This window comes from Stigmatopora argus, chromosome 23 (assembly GCF_051989625.1).
Source record: "Stigmatopora argus isolate UIUO_Sarg chromosome 23, RoL_Sarg_1.0, whole genome shotgun sequence".
Lineage (NCBI taxonomy): Eukaryota > Metazoa > Chordata > Actinopteri > Syngnathiformes > Syngnathidae > Stigmatopora > Stigmatopora argus.
Window position 1 is genome coordinate 3755168 of NC_135409.1, and position 25135 is coordinate 3780302.

General features: G+C 43.8%; 2 protein-coding genes across 4 annotated transcripts in view; both read right to left on the reverse strand.

Moving 5' to 3' along the window:
* LOC144068825 (voltage-dependent calcium channel subunit alpha-2/delta-1-like) overlaps positions 1-19614 on the reverse strand; it is a 34821-nt gene extending 15207 nt beyond the window's left edge. For both annotated transcript variants that reach the window (XM_077593669.1, XM_077593668.1), the window contains exons 1-18: positions 19360-19614; positions 13686-13767; positions 12682-12798; positions 8998-9057; positions 8466-8501; positions 7485-7608; positions 5679-5810; positions 5306-5375; positions 5183-5233; positions 4352-4451; positions 2823-2981; positions 2640-2744; positions 2455-2533; positions 2337-2386; positions 2174-2263; positions 1530-1592; positions 479-562; positions 155-229 (exon numbers count right to left, since the gene is read on the reverse strand). In XM_077593669.1, the coding sequence (XP_077449795.1) occupies positions 155-229; positions 479-562; positions 1530-1592; positions 2174-2263; positions 2337-2386; positions 2455-2533; positions 2640-2744; positions 2823-2981; positions 4352-4451; positions 5183-5233; positions 5306-5375; positions 5679-5810; positions 7485-7608; positions 8466-8501; positions 8998-9057; positions 12682-12798; positions 13686-13767; positions 19360-19439 (1557 nt within the window). In that variant the 5' untranslated portion in view covers positions 19440-19614. The remainder of the gene's footprint in view (positions 1-154; positions 230-478; positions 563-1529; positions 1593-2173; positions 2264-2336; positions 2387-2454; positions 2534-2639; positions 2745-2822; positions 2982-4351; positions 4452-5182; positions 5234-5305; positions 5376-5678; positions 5811-7484; positions 7609-8465; positions 8502-8997; positions 9058-12681; positions 12799-13685; positions 13768-19359) is intronic.
* A 3676-nt stretch (positions 19615-23290) lies between these two features.
* pcloa (piccolo presynaptic cytomatrix protein a) overlaps positions 23291-25135 on the reverse strand; it is a 30599-nt gene continuing 28754 nt past the window's right edge. For both annotated transcript variants that reach the window (XM_077593498.1, XM_077593497.1), the window contains one exon: positions 23291-25124. In XM_077593498.1, coding sequence (XP_077449624.1) covers positions 24981-25124 — 144 coding nt within the window. In that variant the 3' untranslated portion in view covers positions 23291-24980. The remainder of the gene's footprint in view (positions 25125-25135) is intronic.

Here is a 25135-nt window from a genome sequence, read left to right on the forward strand (position 1 = left end):
GCGATGAAAAGACAAATGTATAACACACCTCTTTTGTTTAAAGGCGCCGTCTGGTTGTTTGGATCATTTTCTTCTCAAGACATGAAATGTGTGTGAGCGTGAGTGGTTGTCCTGCGAATGGCTGGCCCCCAATTTAGGAGAGAAGAGGAAGTACCGGTGGCTGGAGGTTAGGGTGAAGGAGCACGTAGCCGTTGGGGTCGATGGCAAAGTAGTAGCCGTTTGGTCCGAACTGGAGAAGAAAAGAAACTAAAATATTGGACTAAAAAGAAAAAGAATTTCCTACCATTCAGAATTGCCACAAAATAATATGGATAAATACGACTTTTTAGTAAATCAAGCATTTCATTTGGCTCTAGCAAATTACCTTTGCACCAAATGTATCATTTAAAAAGGACTATTATTCAATCCCTTTCTTGCACTCATAACAATTAAGACAGAAGTCACTAACTTGTGGAAACATCAATTTTTGCTGTCTTACAGTAAAGCGTGGCGTGAGTCTCTTGATGTCCTCCAGTGAGACGTCGATGGCCATGACACCCAATATGAGCTGGTTCTGTGATTTCTGCCCCACCAAAACAGCAAACAATCAAGTCAAGCCTAATTAGCCGTCTCCTTCGAGTCCTCCTTTCGAGGAAACAAGCCGCAATCGAAATCTGGAAAGTTTCATTCGCCAAAGCCTAACATGCCGCCATGAGTCAGCACCGAGGTATTTCCAGCCAAGCGGCGCGTAAACTCATCTTGACCCACTTTAGCCGCGCCAGCGTTTGTCTCCGGCCGAGCGGCGGGTTTGATCCCGCCGGGTGACCTTGATAACGGCGGACCACGTGGAGTAGAGTGCAGGAAATGTCGAGGATGGGTTTATAAAAAATAAAAAAGGAACCCCCCTACCCGGCCAGGACGGAAAATTACTACAGCAATAAAATATCTTACATTTGACACGCAGCATTGCAAAATAAAGGGCTAGCTGCTTGTCTTGAGGCCTTTAAAAAATATGTTTGTAATAGCATTTGTGTATCTGCCGAGGTCGGCCAAATAGTTCTGGGTCAAGGGTTCGATCCCAGGTTGGTCCTCACGGTGTGGCGTTTGCATATTGTCCCCGGACTTGCGTGGGTTTTCTCCGGGCTACTCCAGTTTCCTCCCAAATCTCAAAAACAAATAATCTGGGCTAATTTAGCACTTGATTGGCTGGCAAGCAATTCAGGTTGTCCCCTGCCAGGTGCCTGATGTCAGTTGAGATAGGCTCCAGCACCCCCCGCAACCCTTGTGAAGATAATCAGTTCAGAAAATGAATAAATCTGCCTACGTATGAATCAGGGTTTAAGCATACTTCCTGTTTTCAGTTTTGTTTTAGTCCATTAGACGCGGTCAGTGAAGTTGCACTGCTTCTATCTAGTGACGGACAGCGGAATTACAGGCAAAATAAAATAAAATAAAAATATTGACTGACAGCCTTCATGATGTGTTTTGATTCCTTGATGTACGCGCAGTAAAAACACGAGCAGAATTGCTCCAGTAAGAAAGGATCTCACCTTGGATCCCGTGTTGGTCTTGTTAAAAACAGGGAGTGTACCAGTGATGACAAGTCCCAGCTCCTGTTAAAGTTATACATTACACCCACCCACACACCCACCCACACACACACACACACACACACACACAAAACACACACAGCCCCTGTTGGCAGCATGTTGAGTGCTAGAGTGGTCGCAGTAACGAAGCCCAGACCCCATTTTGTGTCAGCGTCTTATCGTGCCAAACGGATGAGGCCTTCTTCGTCACTGTCGATTTAAACGCGCTACACACCGACGGCTCAAAGCGGCGTGGGAAACATTTTTTTATCCGGACAATTAAAAAGTTCAGCCGTCAAAACGATCGGGGTTGAGAGCGAGTTGAGCCAGATAACGCAGAAATATTTGGCTTTTCAAAATGGACATTGGAGATTTTTCTCTAAAATGCCGCCCTGTGTTATCTCCATGTCTCTCTTCTGACATTTTTGCGAAAGTACGCCTTGTTTGTGGACGTTCTCATGCATTGGGGGTGGCTTAGTCATATGCTAAGGGGAGGGGAATTCAATAAAGATGGTCGTAAATTTAATATCTTTTTTTCTGGTGTGCAAAATGTTGCTGAAATAAACGATAACGTCAATTAAATATGAAGAAACAAGAAGACTCACGAGTGCATCCTGGTAGACGTTGGTCCACTGGACCTGTTTGGCCCGGCGGTCTGCTTTGACCATGGACCTGCCCAACACATCCAGGTATTCCTGCAAAGAACCGTGACATGTCCTATAAGCGACCAACCGCAAGGGGTCACTGTTGGCAAGCGTGTGAATTTACCTGAGTGTTTAACCTAATGGCACCAATGGATGGGATCTCATAGTAGTAACCTGACATATCATATTAATAAGCTTCATTAGGACAAAGTCGCAACCCAATCAAGATGGCGTGATGATACCTTTGTTAGTACATGCCATCCATTGTATGGGTCCCTTGTCGTAGTTGTGTTGACCCACTGAGAAAGTGAATATGCGCACCTGGGGGGGCAAAAATATACAAGTTGGTTCCTGGAATACTCATTGTTTGTCGAAGAAGTCTAGCGCCGTCGATGGCACTGACAGATTCGGCATTCTTATCGCTTACAGCTTGTTTCGGGTTGTATTGCTTGAAAATTTCCTCGGCACGTTCCTCGCCTCCATCGGTGAAGAGCATGATGATCTTGTTGCAGTCGGCCCTGGATACATTCGTCTGGAAAAATACAAGTGTCAGCAACAAGAGTGAGACAGATATACAGTATACTGTTAAAAAATATATATATATTTTGACCTGTGCGAGCTGTGCGAAGGCCAGCTCGAAGCCGCCCTTGTAGTTGGTGGTCCCCTTGGCCGTGATGCCCTGCACGGCATCCTTGAGAATGCGCTTGTTGCGGACGTTGGCCTGCACCAGGTTCTTGAAACAGGCGGCGTGCGTGGCCTTGTCGTTAAACTGTCGCCGGGGAGGGAGAGAGGAAGACGCCAAGGGGGATGACGGCCACGTATTTGGAGTTTAAATACGTGGCCAGGGTTCAGCATGCACGACAAGGACGAGTTTGGAATAAATTGACGGAACATTAACTGGGGAAGATCTCAAGTTATGCCATAGAATTAAGGCCGTGAATGTCAAAGGGTGACGGACCGAAGGAGGCTAAAAGGAGCACCAGGTAGGAAAAAAGGATGGAAAATACAGGAAAAAAAAGCATTATGATTATGGAGCCATCATTCCAAAAAGATAAGTCAGATTTTACATTTCAAAAGCATGAATTTCTAACATTCAATTTGGTTTTATTTCTTCTCTTTGAGTACTCGTGCGTCATAGTAATGCAAATCAATAGACAGTATGATTAAATTTTTCTCTTGGGAATGAATTGGCAGGACGCACACAGTAAAGGCGTGCCCCATTTTGAAAAAAAAGCATCAATATTGTGATTGCATGCTGACTAATTGCATTAGTTTGAAAGGCTCGCTGCTGATTTAGAGGCTCCGCACAAACATGCACAGCTCCATCAAGGCAGAGTGGAGGAAATTGTGATCAATGGCTGCTCCGAAGCGCGAATGGAAAAAAAAAGATCATTGGCATTTACGGAGGGTGCCGCGACGCCGAGAGGACTTGCAGAGGCGGTCCTGGTGGTTCTAAATTGTGTTCTGGATGACTGGATGAATTTGTTCCCGTAAGAACCTTTTTTTTTCTGCCACATTTCTGACTAGATGCAGACCGTCTATGCCACTCACCGGAGATGCAAATGAGCGAAAATGGTGTAGAAAAGTGGCAATTGTTCATGTTTATTTTTTTTAATTGGTGGGGGGGTTACTCGTGCGCCCCAGGCGGTCGTCTGCATTGCCCATAGCAGAAACCGGCCCCACTTCCAAGGACACACCATATTGTAATATCACCCCGAGGGAACGCGCCACTCTAAATAACCAATATTCTCAGCATGAGTGAACGCGTCCATGCCTGTTTGGCATGTTTCTTTCATGGCGGAAGCACTCCGCTGGCTCATCGATGTGTCAAGAGCTGTCACGCGAGCGCGTATGTTGGTCACCATTACATAACAAATGCTTGACAAACTCATCACAACAATTGGCTCGCCTCAATTTTCACTCACTCCAATAATTCAATTACAAGGAAAAAAAAATCTGTGCAAAATCTTTGCCTACGCCCATAAGTGCTAGCCACCAGTGTCACTCACCAGACCAGGCCACGCCCACACGAAGACATGCATAGCACACACACTTGAAACACGAGATTGGAGACCCAACTGAGCTTTAGTGAGATCAATTCTAAAAAAAATATATATTCGTCTCGGATATGGGACTCACGTAGACAACGTTGACGTAGTCATCGTCCGCCAGGGTCTCCAGCATCTTGCTGACGGATAATCGGATGAGCTTGAGGGTGAGGCCCGACACGCTGCCGCTCCTGCACAAAGTTCATTTCACAGAATTTACTTTATGCCGCATCTTCAGAGAATATTGACTGCAATTGTGATTTAGAAGGGAGAATTTTTTTTTGGGGAAAAATGGCGTTACGTTGTGGGATCGAAGTTTCAACAACTTTTAACAATTCGTAACCTATGACCTGTACAACTCAGAATTAAACCAATGAATATAATTTTGGGTACATTATGTTTACATAGTAATGAAGGGGAAGGGGCCACTTTTTCTGGTATTGGTCGCCATCTAGTGGGAATGAGTAAACATATAGTACTACATTGTTACAGATATCACAAATATGGGAATACATATAGTAGTTTGATACTAAAGGATTAAAATAAATAGATATTTGCATGAGTCCTTTTCAATGTTTCTAACGGATTTAATATTATCCTGAAATAAAAATACCCCCCAAAAAAGATTCACAATCTATTTTTGTTTAGTGTTTTTCCCCCTCAACATGGCAAGAAATATATAAAACAAACCAGATCTTTTTGGCAATTTAAAAAATATATATATGTGTGTGTACTCTGTATCTTACGCCTTTGGTGAAGATTTGCTCTTCAAACGCCCTGTGATGCAAAAATAACCCGACATTTAACGTTTGTGGACGGTAAAATGGCCGCGGTGTCCTTGCTGCCGGCCCACGGGGGTCGGCGGTCACGGGGTTACAGCCTAAAGCGCTCATTCCAACGGAATTCTAAGCTTTTCACTCACGCGTCCACCAGGATCAGCATGTCCTTGGGCGACGCCGCTCCTTGGATGTACCTGGCGGGGAACGGCACGACATTTACATGTTTTATTTTTGCTTCCCGGCCGCACGTCGGGGTCACCACTCACCATGGTCGCCTGCGTACGTCGTAGAGGTCGATTTTATTGGCCGATTTGCTGGAGTCAAACCAGGGAGAAGCTGCGTGTTGACAGAAAGAAACAGTCATTGGCTTTCCGGCGTGGCCTCCGACTCCCGGGCAGTTGACGCGTTCTTTTATTCTTTTGGACTTTTGGGGTCACCATTTTGAAGCATGGACAGCGGCAAGGAGAAAAGTGTCAGGTTATCGCGCTTGCCACTTTGTCAGAAAGTGACTCACTGGCGCCAAAAGTCACAAGACGGAGGCGTTTACGCGGCACTAATGCCGTGATTCAGAGTGTCCGTCAAAGGGCTCGGGCCGCGACATTGCCGCGGTCGGGGTCGACAGGGCGGATTTGCGCTCACCTGGGAAGTAGCGAGCCAACCCGGTGGCAGAACCAAACACCTGCCAGAGAAGCGTGGGGTCCTCTTCCTTGTTTCTCCGGAAAACATCCTCCAAGGCCTCCGTCCAGTTGAGCTCGTTCAGAATGATGGTGGCTGGATTACACAAGCACACACAAGTAGAAGCGAGTGTGACGAATGGGTTGCCAGTCAAAAATGGATTGGGCACCAATTGCTGGCAATGGCGCGCAATGGGTTAAGAGAGAAATAGTTGTCGCCGAGAAACGCAAAGTGGTTGAGCATTCACACAAACAAGTAGCGCCGGCTATAAATTGCAGTAGAATCTCATCTTTTGGATCCAAGACTCCCACTTGACTCTGTAGGGAATCCTCCAGGCTGATTTTCCATGCTTTGTAGGGGAGAAAACCACCAGAGGCCCCTCCTTGAAATGTTCCCCATGGAGCCGAGCGTGCTTCACAATGTGATAAACGCTCACAATTTCAACTCCCGCGCACACCCTCAGCACTAATCGGCTATGGATGCGGAGTCCCCAAAAAATGATTCCAAACATGTGGAAAGAAAGAAAGAAAACGCTCTACCCGATGCCAAAGGTGGAGAATTACAGTTCCATCTAACAAGGTTCAAAGAAACGTGACTGTTGAAAACTAAAGGGAACAAATTTGTCAAGTGTCCCCAAAAGGTTGGTCAAAAAAAAAAGTGTAATTACAGTCACAAATGAAACAGACAAGATTGGAAAAAAAAATACTGTCCCAATATTTTTGTTTATTTTCAGTTCGAGATTGCTGCCGTCTACTACTTAACGTGTAACTTACAGGCAATACTGGCACTAAGAAGTCCAAGTGCTGCGCCGGCAAAAGGCTGCTTTATACCGGCTGAATTCTAACGATAATTCGGAAATTAATCACCCCAAAATAAGTGCTCTGAGGATTGATAAATGCTGACATATGCTATCCAGCGACCAAGTTTCAAAACGAGAGGTTCGCGAATAACAGACAAATAGGTATTCAAAGTAAGTATCCACAACAACAAGAACCATAGCTGTAACAAAAAATTAAAAAAATGGATAAAAAAAATTAAATAGGATGTTTTGGTCATGTTTCAATTTGTCACCTCCAGGAGGTGTCCTGATTTTCATGCATAAGCCTTGGTGCCAAATAAAAGCGGACACGGACCAAGGGAAAATCAATATCCACGCTTCGGGAATCGTTACGGGGAACCGAATCAAGAGCACGTGGCGGCGGCGTAACAGTATCGCCGCGCATCACCACCGCGCGCCCACCTCGGCCTGACAGGTGCCACGCAGTGTCGGCGCAAACGGGCATCAGATACGCGCCCGCGGGGCGTGCCGAGCCCCTCCTTCGATGGCGCCCGTCCGCGTCGATCTGCCTAATGAGCAGAGAGGGCAAAGGACGGGCGCCGCACGAGGAACGTGACACGCGCACGCCGTCAGAGAAGATGAATCAGGAGGGAAAACAGAATCCAATCAAGCGCCACTACGATGGCGAAGGGGGGTCGAATTCGTCTTCTCTATTAATAGCCGTGATTGGAGAAGATGATTAGCTGAGGAGAAAAGCGGGAAAAGTGCCAGGGTGACATCCGTAAAAAATAAATAAATGCCAACAAGGACACGAGCTGGGTCTAGAAAAAGTCATCGTAAATTAATTAACGGACGTCTTAGTGACATCGTCGCCATGGAAACTCCAGCTTGCCCGAGTGATGTCAAAACGGCAAGGAGAGGAGGCAGCGCCACCCTGACAACGCCCAAACTGCGCCCAGTACGGCGAGAAACGATGAGGTGGCAGCACTTACAGCCTTCGTAGATGTCGGTGGGAATGTGGACGGCTGTGGTGTTGTACGAGACCAGGCGCTGGAAGTCGGGGTCCTCTTGGAAGTCCTCGGGAACGTAACGGTTCTTCTTCTCCGTCTGATTGAGCTGAGCAAAAAGAACCAGGCAAAAAGTTGAAAAGCATTCTCTTATGTCAGTCAACCCGTAGGAAATAGATCAACTTGGACGTCCCACCATTTTGACTGTATAGAGCTGCCATGATTCATTCATTAGTCTTTTTGTCATCTACTCTGAGTCAATAAAATGTCATACCTGTCAACCTCTGCCGATAACTGCCCTTATAAATGATTATGATTCCCCTTACAAACCCCCAAAAAACCTTACAAACACCGTACGACTCGTACGGTGTTTGTAAGGTTTTTTGGGGGTTTGTAAGGGGAATCATAATCATTTATAAGGGCAGTTATCGGCAGAGGTTGACAGGTATGAAATGTTGAGAGAAACCAGTCTCAAAATTGTCCTTTTTTTTCCATCAACTTAATTAAAAACGTCCGCTTAATAAAAAAATGTTGGGAAGACAATTTTTTTGTAAAATCGAAAATGCCTTTGTATGAATTTATTGATCCGTTTTATATTTTCAATCGCAAAAAAAGAGAAAAACAAGAATATTTTAAAAGATAAATGTCATTTCAAAATGATAACTCCATTTCTGTAACATTACTCAAGTAAACTCTAAGTGTATACAGACAAATCTTGAGAAATTGAAACGCCAGGCAAGTGTATGTGTTATGTCACTTGAATACAGAGTGACAGTGTTGCGCTGTGGGTGTGCGCGCCGCTTTCCCACTGCGACAGCACACGGGAACGACACGGCGACGGTGGCTCATCCGAGGCGACAGATGACGTCTGAGGCCGCGGGGGTTGGCGAGCCCAGAGCGCCGTTGACGCGTCGGCGCCAGTCAAAGTTCAACATAAAGCCGCGGCGGACTTTAACGTGTACTCACGTCGTCTTTGGCGTTGTAGTAGATGATTTTCTCGGGCTTGGAAAGGAAGCGGGACAAGAGGGAAATTAGAGCAACAACTGACTAAACATTTGCGATTGCAATTCCTTAAAGCTAATGAACTAAACTTTTAAGTGGCAAAATGTACTTTGTCATTGGTTCCCAGATATTCAGGATAGAACCTAAAAAAAAGTTCTACATCGACATCATTTTCATCAGTATGATATTATTTTGATGTCATTGTTTCCAGCTTTTAAAAAAAACTAAACTGACAGACCCTGACCTTTGACCTCACTACCCCAAAACGGGACACTTTGGGCGTCCAGTCATCTGATTCTTTCTATACTTTTCCAGTGAATTTGAGCTCGTCACTAGCAGAAACGTACAAAATTCAATTTAGCCTGGTGATCTTTGACAGACACGTCGTGTCTCACTGAAAGACGTCATGAGTTTTTTTTTTTTTCATGAAAGGACAATGAATATTAATGAACAGATACACAATACCATATTTCAAGATGAACTCCCCAAAACTCACCTCGCTGTTTACTTGCCATGCGTGAAATTTTTGAAGGAGTTCCGCCTCTGTTGCCAGCCTCTAAAAGACAACAAACTGTATTTTTTTTGCACGCAGTGCTCTCATTGGCCAGCGAGTGTAAAACGGGACTCGCTGCGTACTATAATTAAATCCTTTCCCTGTACACCAATTGCACACACTCCCATATTCGGGCATAATGACTTGGTTAAATGGTTTATAACGCGCCTATCTTTTAATCTGTACCTGCTCCATAAAAGCGGCGTACTATTAATTTCCCACGGGAAGCTCTGGAATCCCGTGTCTACACACCGTTTAAATGTTACGCAGAGCTGATGGCCGTTTGGGAGTGGATTGGGAGATTAGAAAATTATGAAGAAAAAAAATAGATGAATTATTCAATCAGTCGTCGCGTGCAATTTAACAAGACATCCGCGAAGACCGCGGCGAGCCATGCCGAGTCCCTTGAGCGGTTTGTTTGTTTCCCTCACTCATGAAACCCGTGTTCCACTTCCATGTAAAACGGCTCGGCCGGCCAATCAAAACGCGCACAGACAGACATTGACACGGAGGGATGTCAGCAGCATTCAAATGAAATACAATGGTACCTCGAGATACGAGCTTAATCCGTTCCGGAAGTGAGCTCGTATAACGAGATTCTCGTAACTCGAGCGGACGGTTTCCATTGAAATGAATGGAAAACAAATTAATTCGTTCCAGCTCTCTGAAAAAACACCAAAACCAGGATATTGGATTGGAATTTTTTTTTATTTCTTCTAATTCGCCATCTATTAACAAAGTAACACATAACTAGTGGTTTAATAGTAATAACATGTGTTTAATCTAACTAAAATTGGGCAGATTTCGCCGACGGGAGACAGAGACGTTTGGGGGCGTGGGCGGGGGGTTCCTTTTTTTTTTTCCACGACAACGCACTCGTAAACGGAACAAACAAATTTAAATGAACTTGGATTAATATATACAGACACTCAAACATACGTTTAATGTAACTTTACACAAAACTGAATTCTAATTTTGTTGTAATCTTTTGTTACCTTCGTTTTTCGGGTTGGCGGTTTGCCACGCCTCCGCCCTCACGTTCGCTATCGATGGACTGTTTGCTGTTGTATTGCCTTCAAAATATTCCCAAAATGATGCACACAAATGTCCTCACAATAGGATAACGCACGACCACTTGCCAACGAGAAATAGTCTTTAAGGAACGATCGCGGGACCTTTCCTAAGAAAGAATAACAGGAAATGACATAGCTGAGCTTCCCACGTAGTGATTGTGGGTAATGAAGTTTTATTCTGAGAAAGGTTGCCATTGCCTATGGGTGTTGTGTGCACGAGTATACTTCATTACCCAGAAAGCCCTCTTTTTGCGTGCGCGTTGTGCGTTTCCTGGTCGTATGATAAACTCGTCTGAATTAATTAGTTCCGTGCTCGTAAATATTGTTATACACGAAAGATATGCAAAAAAGACCTGGCTTGGTCGCATCACGAAATTTTGACCGCATAACGGGCGAATTATTCGATCGAAATTTCCCCCGTAAGACGAGCATTTTGTATGACGAGCGGTCGTATGACGAGGTACCACTGTAAAGCCAAGCTGCGCAGGAAAGACCACTTGCAAGTATAAACGCCACCCGTTTGTAGTTCAAAGCCCCCCCCCCCAAACAGCTGCTATGGCAACATGTTTGTCACATCTCTAATTTTCGCGCGTTAGCGACGCGCTAAAAGCAATGCACGCATAGTACAGCCCGCGATTAAAGCTTTCCAATGGCAGCGTGCGACGACTCACAACGCGTCAGTTTAATAACACACACGTGGCGGGGATCCATGACTCCTCTGTAATTACGCGCCACTATACTCAACTTAGGCGATGCCCTAATGAACACCAAAGTGCGGCGGCGAGGATTTGGAAGGAAACTTCACCGCCGATTAATCGGCGAGGGGTGGATTCGGCGTGTTTGCGATGGACGGGTTGTCACGGTAACCCGCCACATCTGGGAGATGAAGAGGCGTTATGTCGGCGGCATCCATCGCGGCCCGGCCAAAGGCTTTTTTTTTTCGGATCGACTGCCAGCCCTAATGCAATCCGAGACCTTAAAATAACCCTGGTCATTATTCAAAGAGCCCGTCTTGGTCTGTCTGCTCTCCTATTTGTCTGACATCTCAGTCTTGGGCTGCGTGGGCGCTCTTGGCAGGGTTCCCAAAAGGGTGCAGCGATTGCACAAGGTGAGCTCAACAGGAGCCGTGAGTGAGTGAAATAACCTTCAGCTTGCCTCAAAGACAAAAGGAAGGTCTTAAAAAGGGAATTTTAAAACAATGGCAGACCATATTTTGTTCCTTCCTCAGCTGCTTTTGCCCTCCCGAATCTCCAAACAGACGATGACGTCAGAACCAGAAAAAGATGCTGAATTGTAAAAGTCTGCTAGCATGGTATACGCATAGGTTTTCTGTTCTCGAGTAGGCTGGCATACTAGCGTAGCATTTGAATGCTTGGTACGATCGTCTGATTGTGACATCCCAACCGAAATCACAGACAAAAAGTGAGCGTTCCAAGATAGAATTTTCAGTGTTTGTTTTGTTTTCCAGATGGCAAATCTGACAAGTGCAGGCATTTGGATGATTTGGAGTGCACTTTTAAACTACCGTTAACAGCGATAGACGTTAAATCTATTTGAACTAGGACGGCTAGCATCAAATGATCATGTTCCAACGCCGCTGACGATGATTCACGTCCGATCCAACTTGACCGGGCCCAGTCAAATTGGAGCGAATGTCGACCGCCATCAATAGCCGCCAATGAATTTAAAAAGTCACCAGTCATTAGATGGTCACGTGTTGTGGTAAATGGTAAAGGATTTACATATTGATATTGAAATCAACCTCCGACGATGGATAGGACTTTGATTGCAGTTACGTCAGCCAATGAGTTAAAGGTGCGTCCTAACTGGGAGTTTATCCTGCCGGCTGATGTTAACCACAGGGCCTTTAAAGAATACTGGATAAGAGCGACTCTTTAATAATAAATAAGAACAGAGTCAAAGGAGTCAGAGGTGGATTTGATACTAGCCGTGTAGAGAGCCAACTGGCTTTAAGGCATTAACGTGTGGGAGGACATTCATAATTGATGAGATCAATCGGAATATTGACCTTGGGAAGCATCTGACGAAAATAGAATCGTAAAAATTGTGACATTCACCACAAATAACTCAGTCAAACGGTTGGCCCTGTAGCGCCAACGCAATATCGAAACGTAATCACAATCAAATGCTTAGACGCAGGTTGGACGACGAGGTAACCATGGAAACAGGTGTAGCGTATTTTCTCGTATATACGCCGTATTTGTCGCTAAAAAATGACTGAATCAAGGGTACGGCTTAAATACAAATTAGACTTGACATGCACGAAACTGCAAGGTGACAAAGGTGAAACGCCATAACGCAAGACAACGCGGCCGATACGGTCATTTATTTCAAAATAGAGAAAACGCTAAACAAAATTTGGACGTCTATAAATGAAATAAAAAAAATAAAAAAATTAACTTATCTTGCATAAAACGTTAAGATTTTCCCTGGCTAATATGCGAGAAAATTTGGTAATTGGTAGTTTCGAGGCTTAGACCTGGTTGAGGACCAAAACAAGTTTGGGGACTGCATTTTCTGTGTGTGTGCTGACCTTGAGGGCTTTGGAACGGCTTTCCAGCAATTTCTCGATATTCCCGGCAGCCGTGGACACCAGTTCCTCGATGGGATTGGTCTCCACACTGAAGTGATTTTTGTGTTTTTCGTAGATCTGAAAACAAAATGGTTGAGTTAGGTCATCTGTTATCGTACTAGCTGCCATTGATGGCGAGAGACGGCCAACACCATCGTTGGCAGAGTCAGTTTACGTCACGACCCTGTAGGACATTTAGTGCGTCGCCGATTGTGTCGGAGCAAAGGAAAAGAAAGCAAAGCGCATAAAATGCCAAGGCGAGCCAATTATTTTGCAGCCTGGAGGCTTTTTCCAATGTCCCACGTTCAAGATGGCAAGTGCACGTATTGGTTATTCCTTCGGGTTGTGAACAAAATAAAAGAGCGACTTCCATTGCGGATTGAGGTTATTCGTCGGACGGTATTTTTACTGTTACATGGTTTTTCTATGACCGAGTTGCCTGTTCCAGGAAATATAGAAGCCCTTTAAACGCACAGAAAAGCCCATTTTTAACAATGCCGTCGCAATATTATTCAGTGTAATATACATTCACGAAAATTGTAGTCGTTGGAATGAGACTGTTTTAATAAATCAGCTATTTTTTTTGACTAAGTTCAAATTGACTCCACCTTTAATACATTTTCTTTGCAGATTTTTTCCACTGAGGGACTTGGGCACCCTCCAAACAATTTCTGGAGCTAGCTGGCAATCTTTGGGCCAACTTTAACGATCGTTCCGGCCTCGTCCGCTTTGAATGCTGCGCAAGTTGAATCCGGGCACGGTAAAAAAAAAATCTACTGGCAAAGGCAGTTTTATGATGATTCCTTAACACTGACTTGTTCTTCCACTTCATGATGACTTTTTCAATTAGTGTACTTTACAAGAGGTGAGGAAAAGTGCAGCATTAGCGCTAATGAGGCGCGCCTATATATAGCGTTGGCGTGAACGTCATCCGAAAATAGAACACCTCGGTTGCGGCGACTAACCTGAGTGAGGGTGTGTATGCCGCTGGCCTTGTCGGTGAGGGTGACCAAGTCGTTCTGCATCTGATCCACCCATTCTTTAATCCTGGGGTCACACATGCAAGGATACATTGAATTAATTCATCGCTCCAGTGAAATGAATGACATTTGTTGATGTGACAGTATACAGTATGGAAGGGGGGATCTGAAATCATGTTTCAAGTGAATAGGCTGCACGTGCGTTAAAGACGAGAGCTATTCATAGACGGCAGAGTGTCAAACCCCGCGGCTGCTAATATATTCTTCTGTAAAGAAATTGCCTCTTGCTTCACACATTCGCTGACGTCTGTCCTAAGCCAGTGACGGAATAACTCAGGAAATGACAGCAAGACTAAAAAGCTCAATGCTGTTGCACCGTTACCATTTTCATACTTCCCATACCAATTCTGATATCATCTGATGGTGTCAAGACAACATGTTTTGGGGGAAAAAAGCATGTCAGTGGCAGCCAATGAGTGAATATCTCCATATTATAATGACTATAGACTTAAATAAATGCTGTTTTACCGATTCCGGTACTGATATCTGTGTATTGGTTGATACTGTCCTGATAGAATGTCGTCTTTTTGGGTAAAAAAAATATACATCAGTGTCAGCCAATGAATACATAATTTATACATTTTTAACAAGAATAAAAAGCTAAGTGCTGTTGCACCAATTGCATTTTTGGCCTTCCGACAATAATTCTGATACACATGCGTGGTATTGGCTGAGACTTGTCCTGATAGCAATATTTTGGGGAAAAAAAGTGAATAATTCATGAAGTTATAGCAAGACTTTTAAGGGAATTATGTTTTCTTGTAACAATTTTTTTGCATACCTTCAACACAGAGCGGGAGGATAATTGGATAAAGTTATTTCAAGATAAATGAAGCAGCTCAGGGAGGGGACACGGGACCCCATGACTGACCATGTTATCTCATTTAAAGCAAATACAGCGTAACGCGAGCCGGCCATTTTTAGCCCTGCAGGGGGACAGCTGGTTGTTGCCAGGGTCAGATATAGGCTGGATAGTTGTGTCGGTACATAACTCTGCCTGGTGCCACCTCGGAATTAGGTTTGGATGTCGAGCCGGTGCCGGGCTTGGGACGGCTTTTTCATTTGAGACTATCGGGGAAAAAAAGACCCCAAATATTCCGGGCAAGATGTTGTGGTGGTAAATGTGATATATCTCAAGGCTCTTGTGTAATTAGGCTCCATTTAGAGTGGGCTAATTAGCCACTTCCACAAATAACCATCAACGCCGCTCGGCTTTGGGCGGCGGCGGCGAAGGAAACTGCATTTTTTTTCTTCGATTGTTTGCTTCCCCGGTGAGGACTACGTGCGAGGGGACGGAGCTCGCAGTAACTTCCAAGGCGTCCGTTTGAAAGTCATTGGAGCGTGCAGGCCTCAAGGCGTCTTTTTGCTCACGCGTTTGTCACTAAGTCACTAACGACGCCCACTCATGAAGCATCTGAGGCCTGTTTCATTTCTTTTATTTGACAATCTGGAGGCAAAATAGATCAGGAATGAATCATAACACGAGTAAATAAGGGTGGGCCAAAATAGCGATACCATGAACTAAAATTGCCCTCATGCCGTCTTGTCAATTATTTTCCTTCTACTTTTCTGCTGGTCTAGAATTTCCATGCCTCGCAAATAGTCAATGACTGACCGGCTTGGAAAATTGTCAGCGCGGGTGGCCTTTTCAGACAAGCTTTTCAGGTAATTATGTGATCTTGCCTAATTAGTGTACAGGAGGGGAGGGGTATGCATCCTACTTTAGCGATGAGACTAATGAGCATATGGTTGCATGCACCACATCTTGGTGCCACTGATGGTAAAAGATGTTCAACCTGCTTGAATTGGGAGTGCCAACTGTCCCACTTCAAATGTCTTCTAGGGACCATCATGAGCCAACCTAGGAAACTCCACTTGAACAAGTTCATACTACTCAAGAGTCCAATGCCTTGACGTCATAAACACAGTAAACTATTTTTACTTTCCAGCTAGCTCCTGCAGGGGCCGGTCCAAAATCTGAAATCCTCGTCCGGTGATCCTAACTGAGACGTCTTGTCAGTTCTTGAAGAGTGTTAGGGATGAAAGTAGCAGAGTCAGTGGCTAAATCGCTAAAACGAGCTCAGATCGCGAGGTTTAGTACACAGGCAGCAACCTGCGTAGCGGCAGCATAGAGCTTCTCACCACTCTGACCTTTCCATTTAAAAGAAAACAATATCCTGAAGCCAAGATAAAATACAAAAGTTTTCAGGAAAACGCGCCACGTTTAATCAACACGGACCACTGCCAACATCCATCTTTTGTATCGTGGTCAATAACACGGTAATTGCCGCCTTTACCGGCCTCGTTATCTTCCCAGACGGAACAAACGATGCTCTCCCCGATTTCCCGGCGCGAAGTTCAAAGTATAAATCTGACATTTCCGATCATTTAGGTATGAACGTTGAATATTCTGACAGCATAGTGATGAGAACATAGTCAAACTTATAAAAATATAACCCCCTCCCCTATGTCAGAGTTATAAAAATAAAATGTAGCAAACACACACACACAGAGGCAATTTCCACATGCGTATATAAATAGATTACCGAATCTGCCATCGCAATTTACCCCCCCTTGGGCCAAAACGTCAAATTTACCTTCACTTTAATGCAACAGTGGCTGCTGCCTGAGTGCTACTACTAAAACGCCAGGACCACTCCATAATGGGGACCCTCAGCAAAGCTATCACACACAAGTCAAGAGCGCACTTTTGTGTTGCACACCCCATAAGCACCTGAGAGATATTTCAAGCACTTAATACCTCGAGGGCCTCAATGGGATGCGCTCGAGTAGATATTAGGCCTATAATAGCTTTAATTTACTCAAAGGATATTTTGGAGAGAAAATCAGCGGAAAAATGGACATCAACATAGCTAAGAAAATAGACAGGCTCTATTTCTCTTTTCACTGCCGGAGACTAAAATGAAGTCAATTTCAATTCCTGCTTCCATTAAAGCTAGTTTCTTTAATTGTGTGAGGCGTAGGCAGGACGATCTCAGATGAAGTAAAATTGTACTGGGATTCAAAAATGAGTGGCTTTTCTTTGCATGTTTTAACCTATAAATTGAATTACCGCATTTTCTCGCATATACGCCATATTTGTCGCTAAAAAAATGACTGAATCAAGGGTACGGCTCATATTCGCATAAATTAGACTGGACATGCACGAAACTGCCATAACGCAAGACAAATTTATTTTGACGTCTATGAATGAAATTCAAGAAGAAAAAAAAACGTATCTTGCATAAAATGTGAAAAAACTCACTTATTTGTGCCTGCCATTGTTCGCTCAGGGCGCCACCGTCTTACCTAGGGACGACAAACTAGATCGCTACGGACACACTTTCTGGTTATACTACTCACGTGACTTCCTTATTGAATTTAACTTCCTTATGATATTGACCCAAATAATGTGCAATCCAGCAGACGATCCTTTCGATTCATAAGTAACTCCGAAATACCACGCGTGATGATTTTTCTAAAGATTTTCCTTTCAAAGTAGCACATTTGTACTCCCTATTAAAACCATGAATGTGGAGGTGAAAATTGTGCATCAGGGGGCAGCTTCTACGAGAGAAATATTAAAATTCAACAATTTTAAGGCAATTTTAAGGGTACGGCTTATACGCTGAGGCAGCTAATATGCGAGAAAATACAGTATGTGTCTATTATTTTCATGGAAAAAAAAGATTATTTCCCCTGGGATGCACATGACCAAACTTTTTTTCAATCCCTTTAAAGGAAAAAAAAATCAAGCAAAAGTACTTCCCGAATGACGTTTGCCATCCAAAGAATTGCTTTACTAGAATAGCGTCGTATACAGATGTGCTTTGTGCACTGGACAGGCCTGCCAACCAAACAGCTGCTAGCCATTCCCCTGGTTGCCTTGGTAACGAAGTGGAAAAATTCCCCACGAGCTGGAAGGGGATGTGAGCTACTCACACAAACACACACACACAAGTTGCTTCCTATAAAAATCTGGCAAAAAGAAACTTTAAAAGCTCACAACTTCCTGTCCGTTTCCCCTTCGGAGGGATAGCGTGTATTCCCCTTCCCCCAAATACAGGCGCGTGTCTAAATAAATCCCAGTAGGTCGAGACGAGGCAAAAGGGATTAAAGTGGGAGGGGGAGAAAGTCCACTTTGGGTTGCTAATTCTTTACCAAATAAAGGTTCAGTTCTTCAATCGGTTGGTGAAAACCTTTCATCAGACATAAAATAAAAAAAGGAAAAAAATGAATGAGGGCAGACTTTCTGCCAATCAAAAATCCAGTTGACATGTACGCTCTTTTCCCATTTTCACCTTTGGTTTCCTGTCGCCATTTTTAAAGCGCGGTCGGGCCTCGTCCAATGCCATGCTCGTATAAAGTGCCTCCTCACATTACGGACTAGATCGCTGGAGACAAGACAGCGAACAGAGAGGCATGGCTCTTTAGCTGAGCATGAAATCGAGTTAGCCTTAAAAATATAAATAAATAAAGTGTGTGTTTGAAATGTCAGAGAGAAGACGTAGAAGATCAGCTCTTGCTTTGCGGGGAAAATCAATACGTTACCATTTCGGCAACACGCAAAGGTCACAAGGTCGCTTCCTTTTGTCAGAAATGATCAGTCTGACATACAAGCACTGCAGGTAATGAATATTCCTCAAATTGAGAAAAATGGACTTGGCGTCATGAGAGATAAAATTCTATTGTCGTATTTGTGATTGAGAGTAGTATAAATGTGAAAAGATGTCAAACTTTTGAAAGTCGTCTTTGGCGGCAGCTCTTCCTCTAAATTGTTTCTAGGCAGAGCAGTGTCAAAATCGACATCCTAATAATAATGGGGAGGTAGAAGCGGCCATGTTGAGTGGCCTTGGATCAATCCACTTAGCGAAATATACTCTGCAAGTCTGACATCATCGTATTGGGGCTGGGCCATCATTAGGCTGAGTGCCACGATGGCACCCCATTACCGATGAGGAAGAGGACGGAGCGGCGGCGGCGGCGGCGGCGTCTTGGAATCATGGGCAACATTTCAAAGAAACAAACTGTTGATTCAAACATTCTCGGCCGGTTTGGAATCCCAAATGATAGCTGGTTATTTTTGTGTCTCATTGAAACATTACAAAAAAAAAAATAAAGTCTCAATAGGGGCTAGGACAACTATTATTAGGATACAATTAGCTCTGGCTACTTTTCCACTCTCTTTTTGTGTGTATATTATTCATGGGTCCCAAAAAAAGAGAAAAATCACAGTTCCTTTTTTTCCTAAGATTTTCCCTTGAAAGTAGCACATTTGAGCTCCCTATTAAAACCATGTCCCAAGTGTGCATTCTTACAAGTCACAACAACCATTTAAAAAAACCTGTGTTTACAGGTTTTAGGACAGAAATAAAGCACCCAAAAATCATGTTTTGCATTAAAATTTGAGTACATACATGCGTGAATGACAAAAAAAGGGTTTAGATAAAGTTCAACGCCAGCAAACACCCACAAACATTTGAGTGCAAAGATTAGCCACCCCCTAAAAATATATTACGTTTCACAAGTTGCGTGTCCTCCTCTCTATTTAGGAATATTTATTTACATGAAAACAAGCAAATGTCACTTTGGTACTCACATGCGGGCGTCGGGAAATTGGCCACCACACGCGCAGGCAATGCCGGAGAGCAGCAAAAGTACGCACGCGCGGTAATCCATCGTGTCCGAGTTCCAAAAGGCAAAAAAACAAGGACAAGAGAGGAGATCGAAATGAGCCAAGGTGCACAAATCCACGGCGTGCTGCCTTTAGCTTCACCCGTCCGTCAAACGCGAACGCACGCACGGACGCACGCACGCACGCACGCACGCACTGGAGACAAATGGTCACAAATGTCGCTACCAAACCCGCCCCTCACTCCCACAGCTGATCTCGATGATGGGTCATCCTCCCGAACCGAACTCTCTTTTTACATTGGAGGAAATTCGGAATTGTGGGCGTGGACACGTGTTGCATAGATTATTTACACCAAAATCAGAGTGAAAAAAACAAACAAACAAAAGTGGACGTCGATAAAAGAAATTTAGTTTTATGACTTTCAACACAAATTATGGTTGTTTAAACTAGTATCGCCAAAATACATACTACATGATATGAAAAGGTATATGGACGAATTTTGGTTGGCCCAAATTATTACTATTTATTTTTTTGTGGGTGAAAAAGGAAAATGGTAAAAGTTTCAAATTAGCTGCCCACTGGTGCAGTGGTTCTTTCACCTGACTCAGATGTTGGGATCTTGGGATCAAATCCCACTCGGTGATTGTGAGTGCGAATGGTTCCATGTTTCTATGTGCGCCCTATGAATGACTGGCGACCAGTCGAGGGTCTAGTCTGAATTTCTCCCGAAAGTATGCAGGGATTGGCAAAGATAGGCGGTGTTGAAAATGAATTTTCAAATGCGTGCCTTTCTTTTCAAGTATTGGGAGTAACATCAGTTTGAGAAAAAAAAACGCTCGTATATCGAAAAGGTATCGACAACTAGCAATGATCGTGCGTGTGCAGGTGCATCCTTGTCGCCAGCCTCCTCAACCCACCTATCCAGGGAATTGCCAGGCTGCTGTCGCTGTGGCAACTTCTGCACACAAACACCATCTCCACGCCAACTCCTCACAGCTGAGCCACAATTGTTGTTGATAGAAAATACTTGAATTATGTGTTGAACAAGAAAAGTCAACTTGAAGTTTCTTTTAACCACGTGACATCAGAAAGGAATCGGTTTTCTGCAAAAACTGACCTTTTTGATGTTTCAAATAATAATAATAATAATAATAATAATAATAATCGGACATAGGCTTCGTCATCATCATTGACTCGACAAAAAGCCTAATTATCATCATACCTAGCTGCGTATGACGAAAATGGTAGTGCTTCTCCATAAGGTGCGCTTTCCCGGCAAAAGACCCAAATAAGTGATGATTTCAGACTCGTTGGCTTTCTGCCGTGATGGATACATCGCACTTACCTCTCACTGTTCCTCACTTACCTTCAGTCAGCCAGTAGGAGGCAGATCACCGCCCAACGTCTTTTCATGTTATATCACCCCGAAGTTATTACACAGAAGGGATTGTGTGTCATGCTACCGCAAGTTTAGAGTCCTGATGGATGTGGGAAAAAAAACTGTCCTTAAGCCTATTCGTCTGTAATTTGTAAGACCTGTAGCGTCTGCCAGATGGCAGCAGCTGGAACAGGTTGTGACCAGGGTGGTATGGGTCCCCGACAATGTTCCTGGCTCTGCTGAGGTAACGAGGGCTGGCAATGTCTTCCAGTGAGGGCAGAGAGCAGCCAACGATCTTCTGGGCAGTGTTAATCACTCTCTGCATGGCCTTTCTGTCTGCTGTCCTGCTTCCAGCGTACCACACTGTAATGCAGTATGCCAGGATGCTCTCCACAGTGGCTCTATAGAAGGTCACCAGAAGCTTAGTGTCCAAGTTGTTCCTCCTGAGTACCCTGAGGAAATGGAGTCGTTTCTGGGCCTTTTTCACTACTGCCGTGGTGTTTGTAGACCAGGAGAGCTTGTCCGTGACGTGGACCCCCAGGAATTTAAAGGACTGGACCCTGTCTACACATATTCCATTTATGAGGAGTGGGGCCAGATCTGTGTTGTGTTTGCGAAAGTCCAGGATTATTTCTTTAGTTTTCATGGTGTTCAGTGTGAGATTGTTCACCAAGCACCACGAAGACAGTTTGTTGACCTCATCTCTGCAGGTCGGTGTACAGTCGTATGTGTACAGGGAGTACAGAAGAGGACTCAGTACACAGCCTTGATGGGAGCCACTGCTCAGTGCAATGGGAGGAAATGTTGCATTTTGGGATTATTGTCTGACTCTATCTGGAAAAAATGTCAACGAACGCAACTCAGGTGACATTTTAGGAGGCTGAGCCGAAATGACCCAAATGCCTCTTACGGAAATTTTCACAATGTCGATATAGCGATTCTTCCATGGTCACATTTTTACAGAAATGGAATGTTAGGCAGGAGAAAAAAATCCTCACGCAAGGAAAATTCTTCCCGGGGTCGTCACGGAAAAAGATCTAAGATTCAGTGATGGTGTCGTAAGTGAATGCGAGCGAGTTTGTGCGATGCGACGTCCCGTCTCCGGTCCCGCCCGCTGACTGATCGCGTTACGGTGAGCCCGAGCTGCGTTGTCAAAAGCATAACGTTCAGGCCGGCCGGCGGCGGCCGGAGACGGGAAGCCGGCTCAGGGGGCCAATCGGAAGCGATTGGCCGTGAAGGCTAGCATCATCCTCGATGTTCGCTTCGGGACGTTTCCACTGAAAGCAAAAATGATATCAGTTTGCCGTCTCGGATTGAACATCTGGTTTGAGCCTCATCCTGGGTATCATTTTGGAGGCTTTTCTTCAGCGTCGATCTGTTCCAATGTGGTCGCATTTTCAAGCCGAAGCTCCGAATGCGACGGAGAACAAACATCTTTAGAAGTGCAGAACAGGAGGAGGGATCAGAGGGAAAGAGGCCAGGAAGATGAATGTAGCAAAGATGAAAGAAAATTGAACAGAGAAAGAGGTCCTTTGATTCAATTGCCACGCTGTGTTGAATTTCCTCATCTCTAAGTCCAAATGACTTTCCAAGTCGTCATCTTTTGAGGTCAGGTCCCTATCAGAAAGGTCACTTAATGGAATTTGGATGGCTGCTTTCCAAAGAGTCCAACAGGTGACGACTGCCTCACATTTACAAGAGTCAAAGCATGAAGTTCTACCACCCTCCACTGGTAAAATCCAAGAAGTGCGCATGTTCCAAAATGATACCACTTGGTCCAGAATGATCCGACCAATACCCCATAGAGAATCTAAAACATGATTAGGTAACAACACAAAAACCCAACAAAGTCCCAAGACAGTTTCTTTGTTTTTCTTATGAAAGCAAAACAGTATTTTTAAACAATAATGCGAGTATTTTCGGAAGTTGATTCGATTATCACCATCTGCCGGAATCCAAGTCAAAGCAATTTAAGAGTCCCTCGTAGATCTTCATTGCAAACTCAGATCAACAGTCTCGGCCTGGAACATGGTGTCCTGTTCGGTCAATAGTCCTGAAAACAATTAACTGGCCTCGAAAGCAGCTGTGGGGGGAAAGTGTCCTCGAGCTTACTCGGTCCCAACATAAAGAATAGCACAAATTAAATTATAGGTTCATTACCTATTAATGCTTAATGAACATATAGTAACATCCCAGAATAAACCCAACAGAAATGATCAAAGCTTTACTGTTGAATTTCCTCATCTGAAATTTCAAATGAGCATCAAGGACGAGACCCACAAATGTTTTGAGGTCAGGTCCCTGTCAGAAAGGTCACTTGACTCCAAAATGGGATTGACTGAGCCACCTTTACAGGCCTCAAAGTATTAACTGAAGATCTACCATCCTCTACTGGTAGAATCCAAGAGGTGCGACTGCTCCAAGGCAATACCACGTGGTCCAGAATGAGCCTACTAACACCCCCAAATCATTCTAAAACCCTACTGCAACCTCATTAAATAACAACACAACCAACCCTCATTTGTACTCATATTTAATATTTAGACATGGGGTAGGCAACAGCCATTTTTACAGCACAATTTGCATAATTTATCAATACCTTCTGTATACAATCACAAAACCATGACAGTATAGATAGATTTTTTTCCAGTTTACTTAGAGGTGAGGGAAATAAAGAACCGCACGATCATTACCTTTGTACAGTCTGCTTATATTGTCGATAAATAGAACGCCCTCTCTCAATGACGTTTTGTTCGAGCTCTTTCGCTAGCCGTCACTCTCTTTTTATGTATTAGTCATCAGAATCTGGACACAAAAATAGTATGAGCCACCACCAAGGAAACATGCAACATCCAGCGAATCTCCTGCGACCACCCGAGCGGTCCAATTGTGTGTTTATGGTGCATTGACTGAGAAGAAAACAATGACTGCACACATCTTTTTTTGTCCATTAAAAGATCTATTGCTCCCAACGGCTGGCGTGTTTGGGGAAAAAAAAGGAAATTGATTTATACGCTTAAGTGTGTTTGCGTTTTGTACGGATATGGCAACGACAGGCCGAATGACGTGCACTGAGCCGAAATGAAAAACAAAGACGCACACTCAAGATGCCGCTGGAAGTGAAGCCAGAAAATGGGAGGCGTTTTTAGTGGCAATTTCTGTAAACGGGAGAAATTCTCTGAGTTTCAGGCCTTTGGAACTTAACTTTGTAAACAAGCACTACGTCCATGCGTAGATGGGGAAAAAGCACAGTAAACATAAACTGCCTCACAGGGAATAACAATGCATTTTTACCATTAAAATGATGACTTCAGTAAGTCAATTTTTGAAAAATTATTCCATTTTTTTGTCCACCCTTGCTGATGGTATACAGGGTAAATAATCAATAAAAGAATAAAAATGGAATCCATAAAAGATTTGCATCAAAAGCAATGCAAATACAAAGAAATGATATAAAAAATAATACATAAAAAACAAATATATAATTAAAAGTACTGATTTGGTCAAAAGTAAAGATAAATGACAATTAAAAAGATAATTGTGGTAAAATGGAGATATGTATGCCTCTGTTAATCATCAGGATTGCATAGAAAACAATTCAGAAAATAATCAAACCAATAATAACTAACATTTTTGGATGTGCGGAATATATTAAGAGGTGAATAAAATAACTAATTCTGTTCTTTTTTCCCCATAAAGTTCTTTTACATTCAAGGAGGAAAAGTGCACAAAAAAGACACGACTTTAAATTGGGGGATCGAAAGCAACGTCACAATCATCAAGACTTGATTGTCTGTGATAAAGATCATTTTATACTCTACATATTTCTATACATTTAATCATTCCAGCTTTTTTTTATGTACATGGCGTATGTGGCACTAGATTGCACAAAGAGAAAGCAAAATACTTCAATAATTTGTGACAGAACGGTATTTCCTTCCATAAAATAAGGTCCCAGAGTGGAATGCTAGGTAGTGTGTGTTGGATTCATGACTTTCGTGACTAACCAATAGAGATCTACTCTTCTTCTAGAAAAATAAAGTCCTCATTGAGTCCTCCATAAAATGCCTTCAAAGGGGGTGAATGAGAATCCACGTACATGTGAGTCCCTGTATTTCCCGCGTGGGTGATGCTGTGTGTTTTGTACCTGCTAGCTTGCGTGGTCCACTTCAATCAAAGTACCTGCACGCCCACTTCAAATTGCCACCTAGGAGTGAATCTGCGCGGCGCTGGCCAGTAATTTGTGCCAGCTGACCACTCGCTTGCGCAAATCCACCTTGTCCAGCCACACGTAGGCCTCGCCGATCAACGTCTTCTTCACGAACTTGCCGCCGTTGGACACCAAGAAGAGCTGCGGAAGGG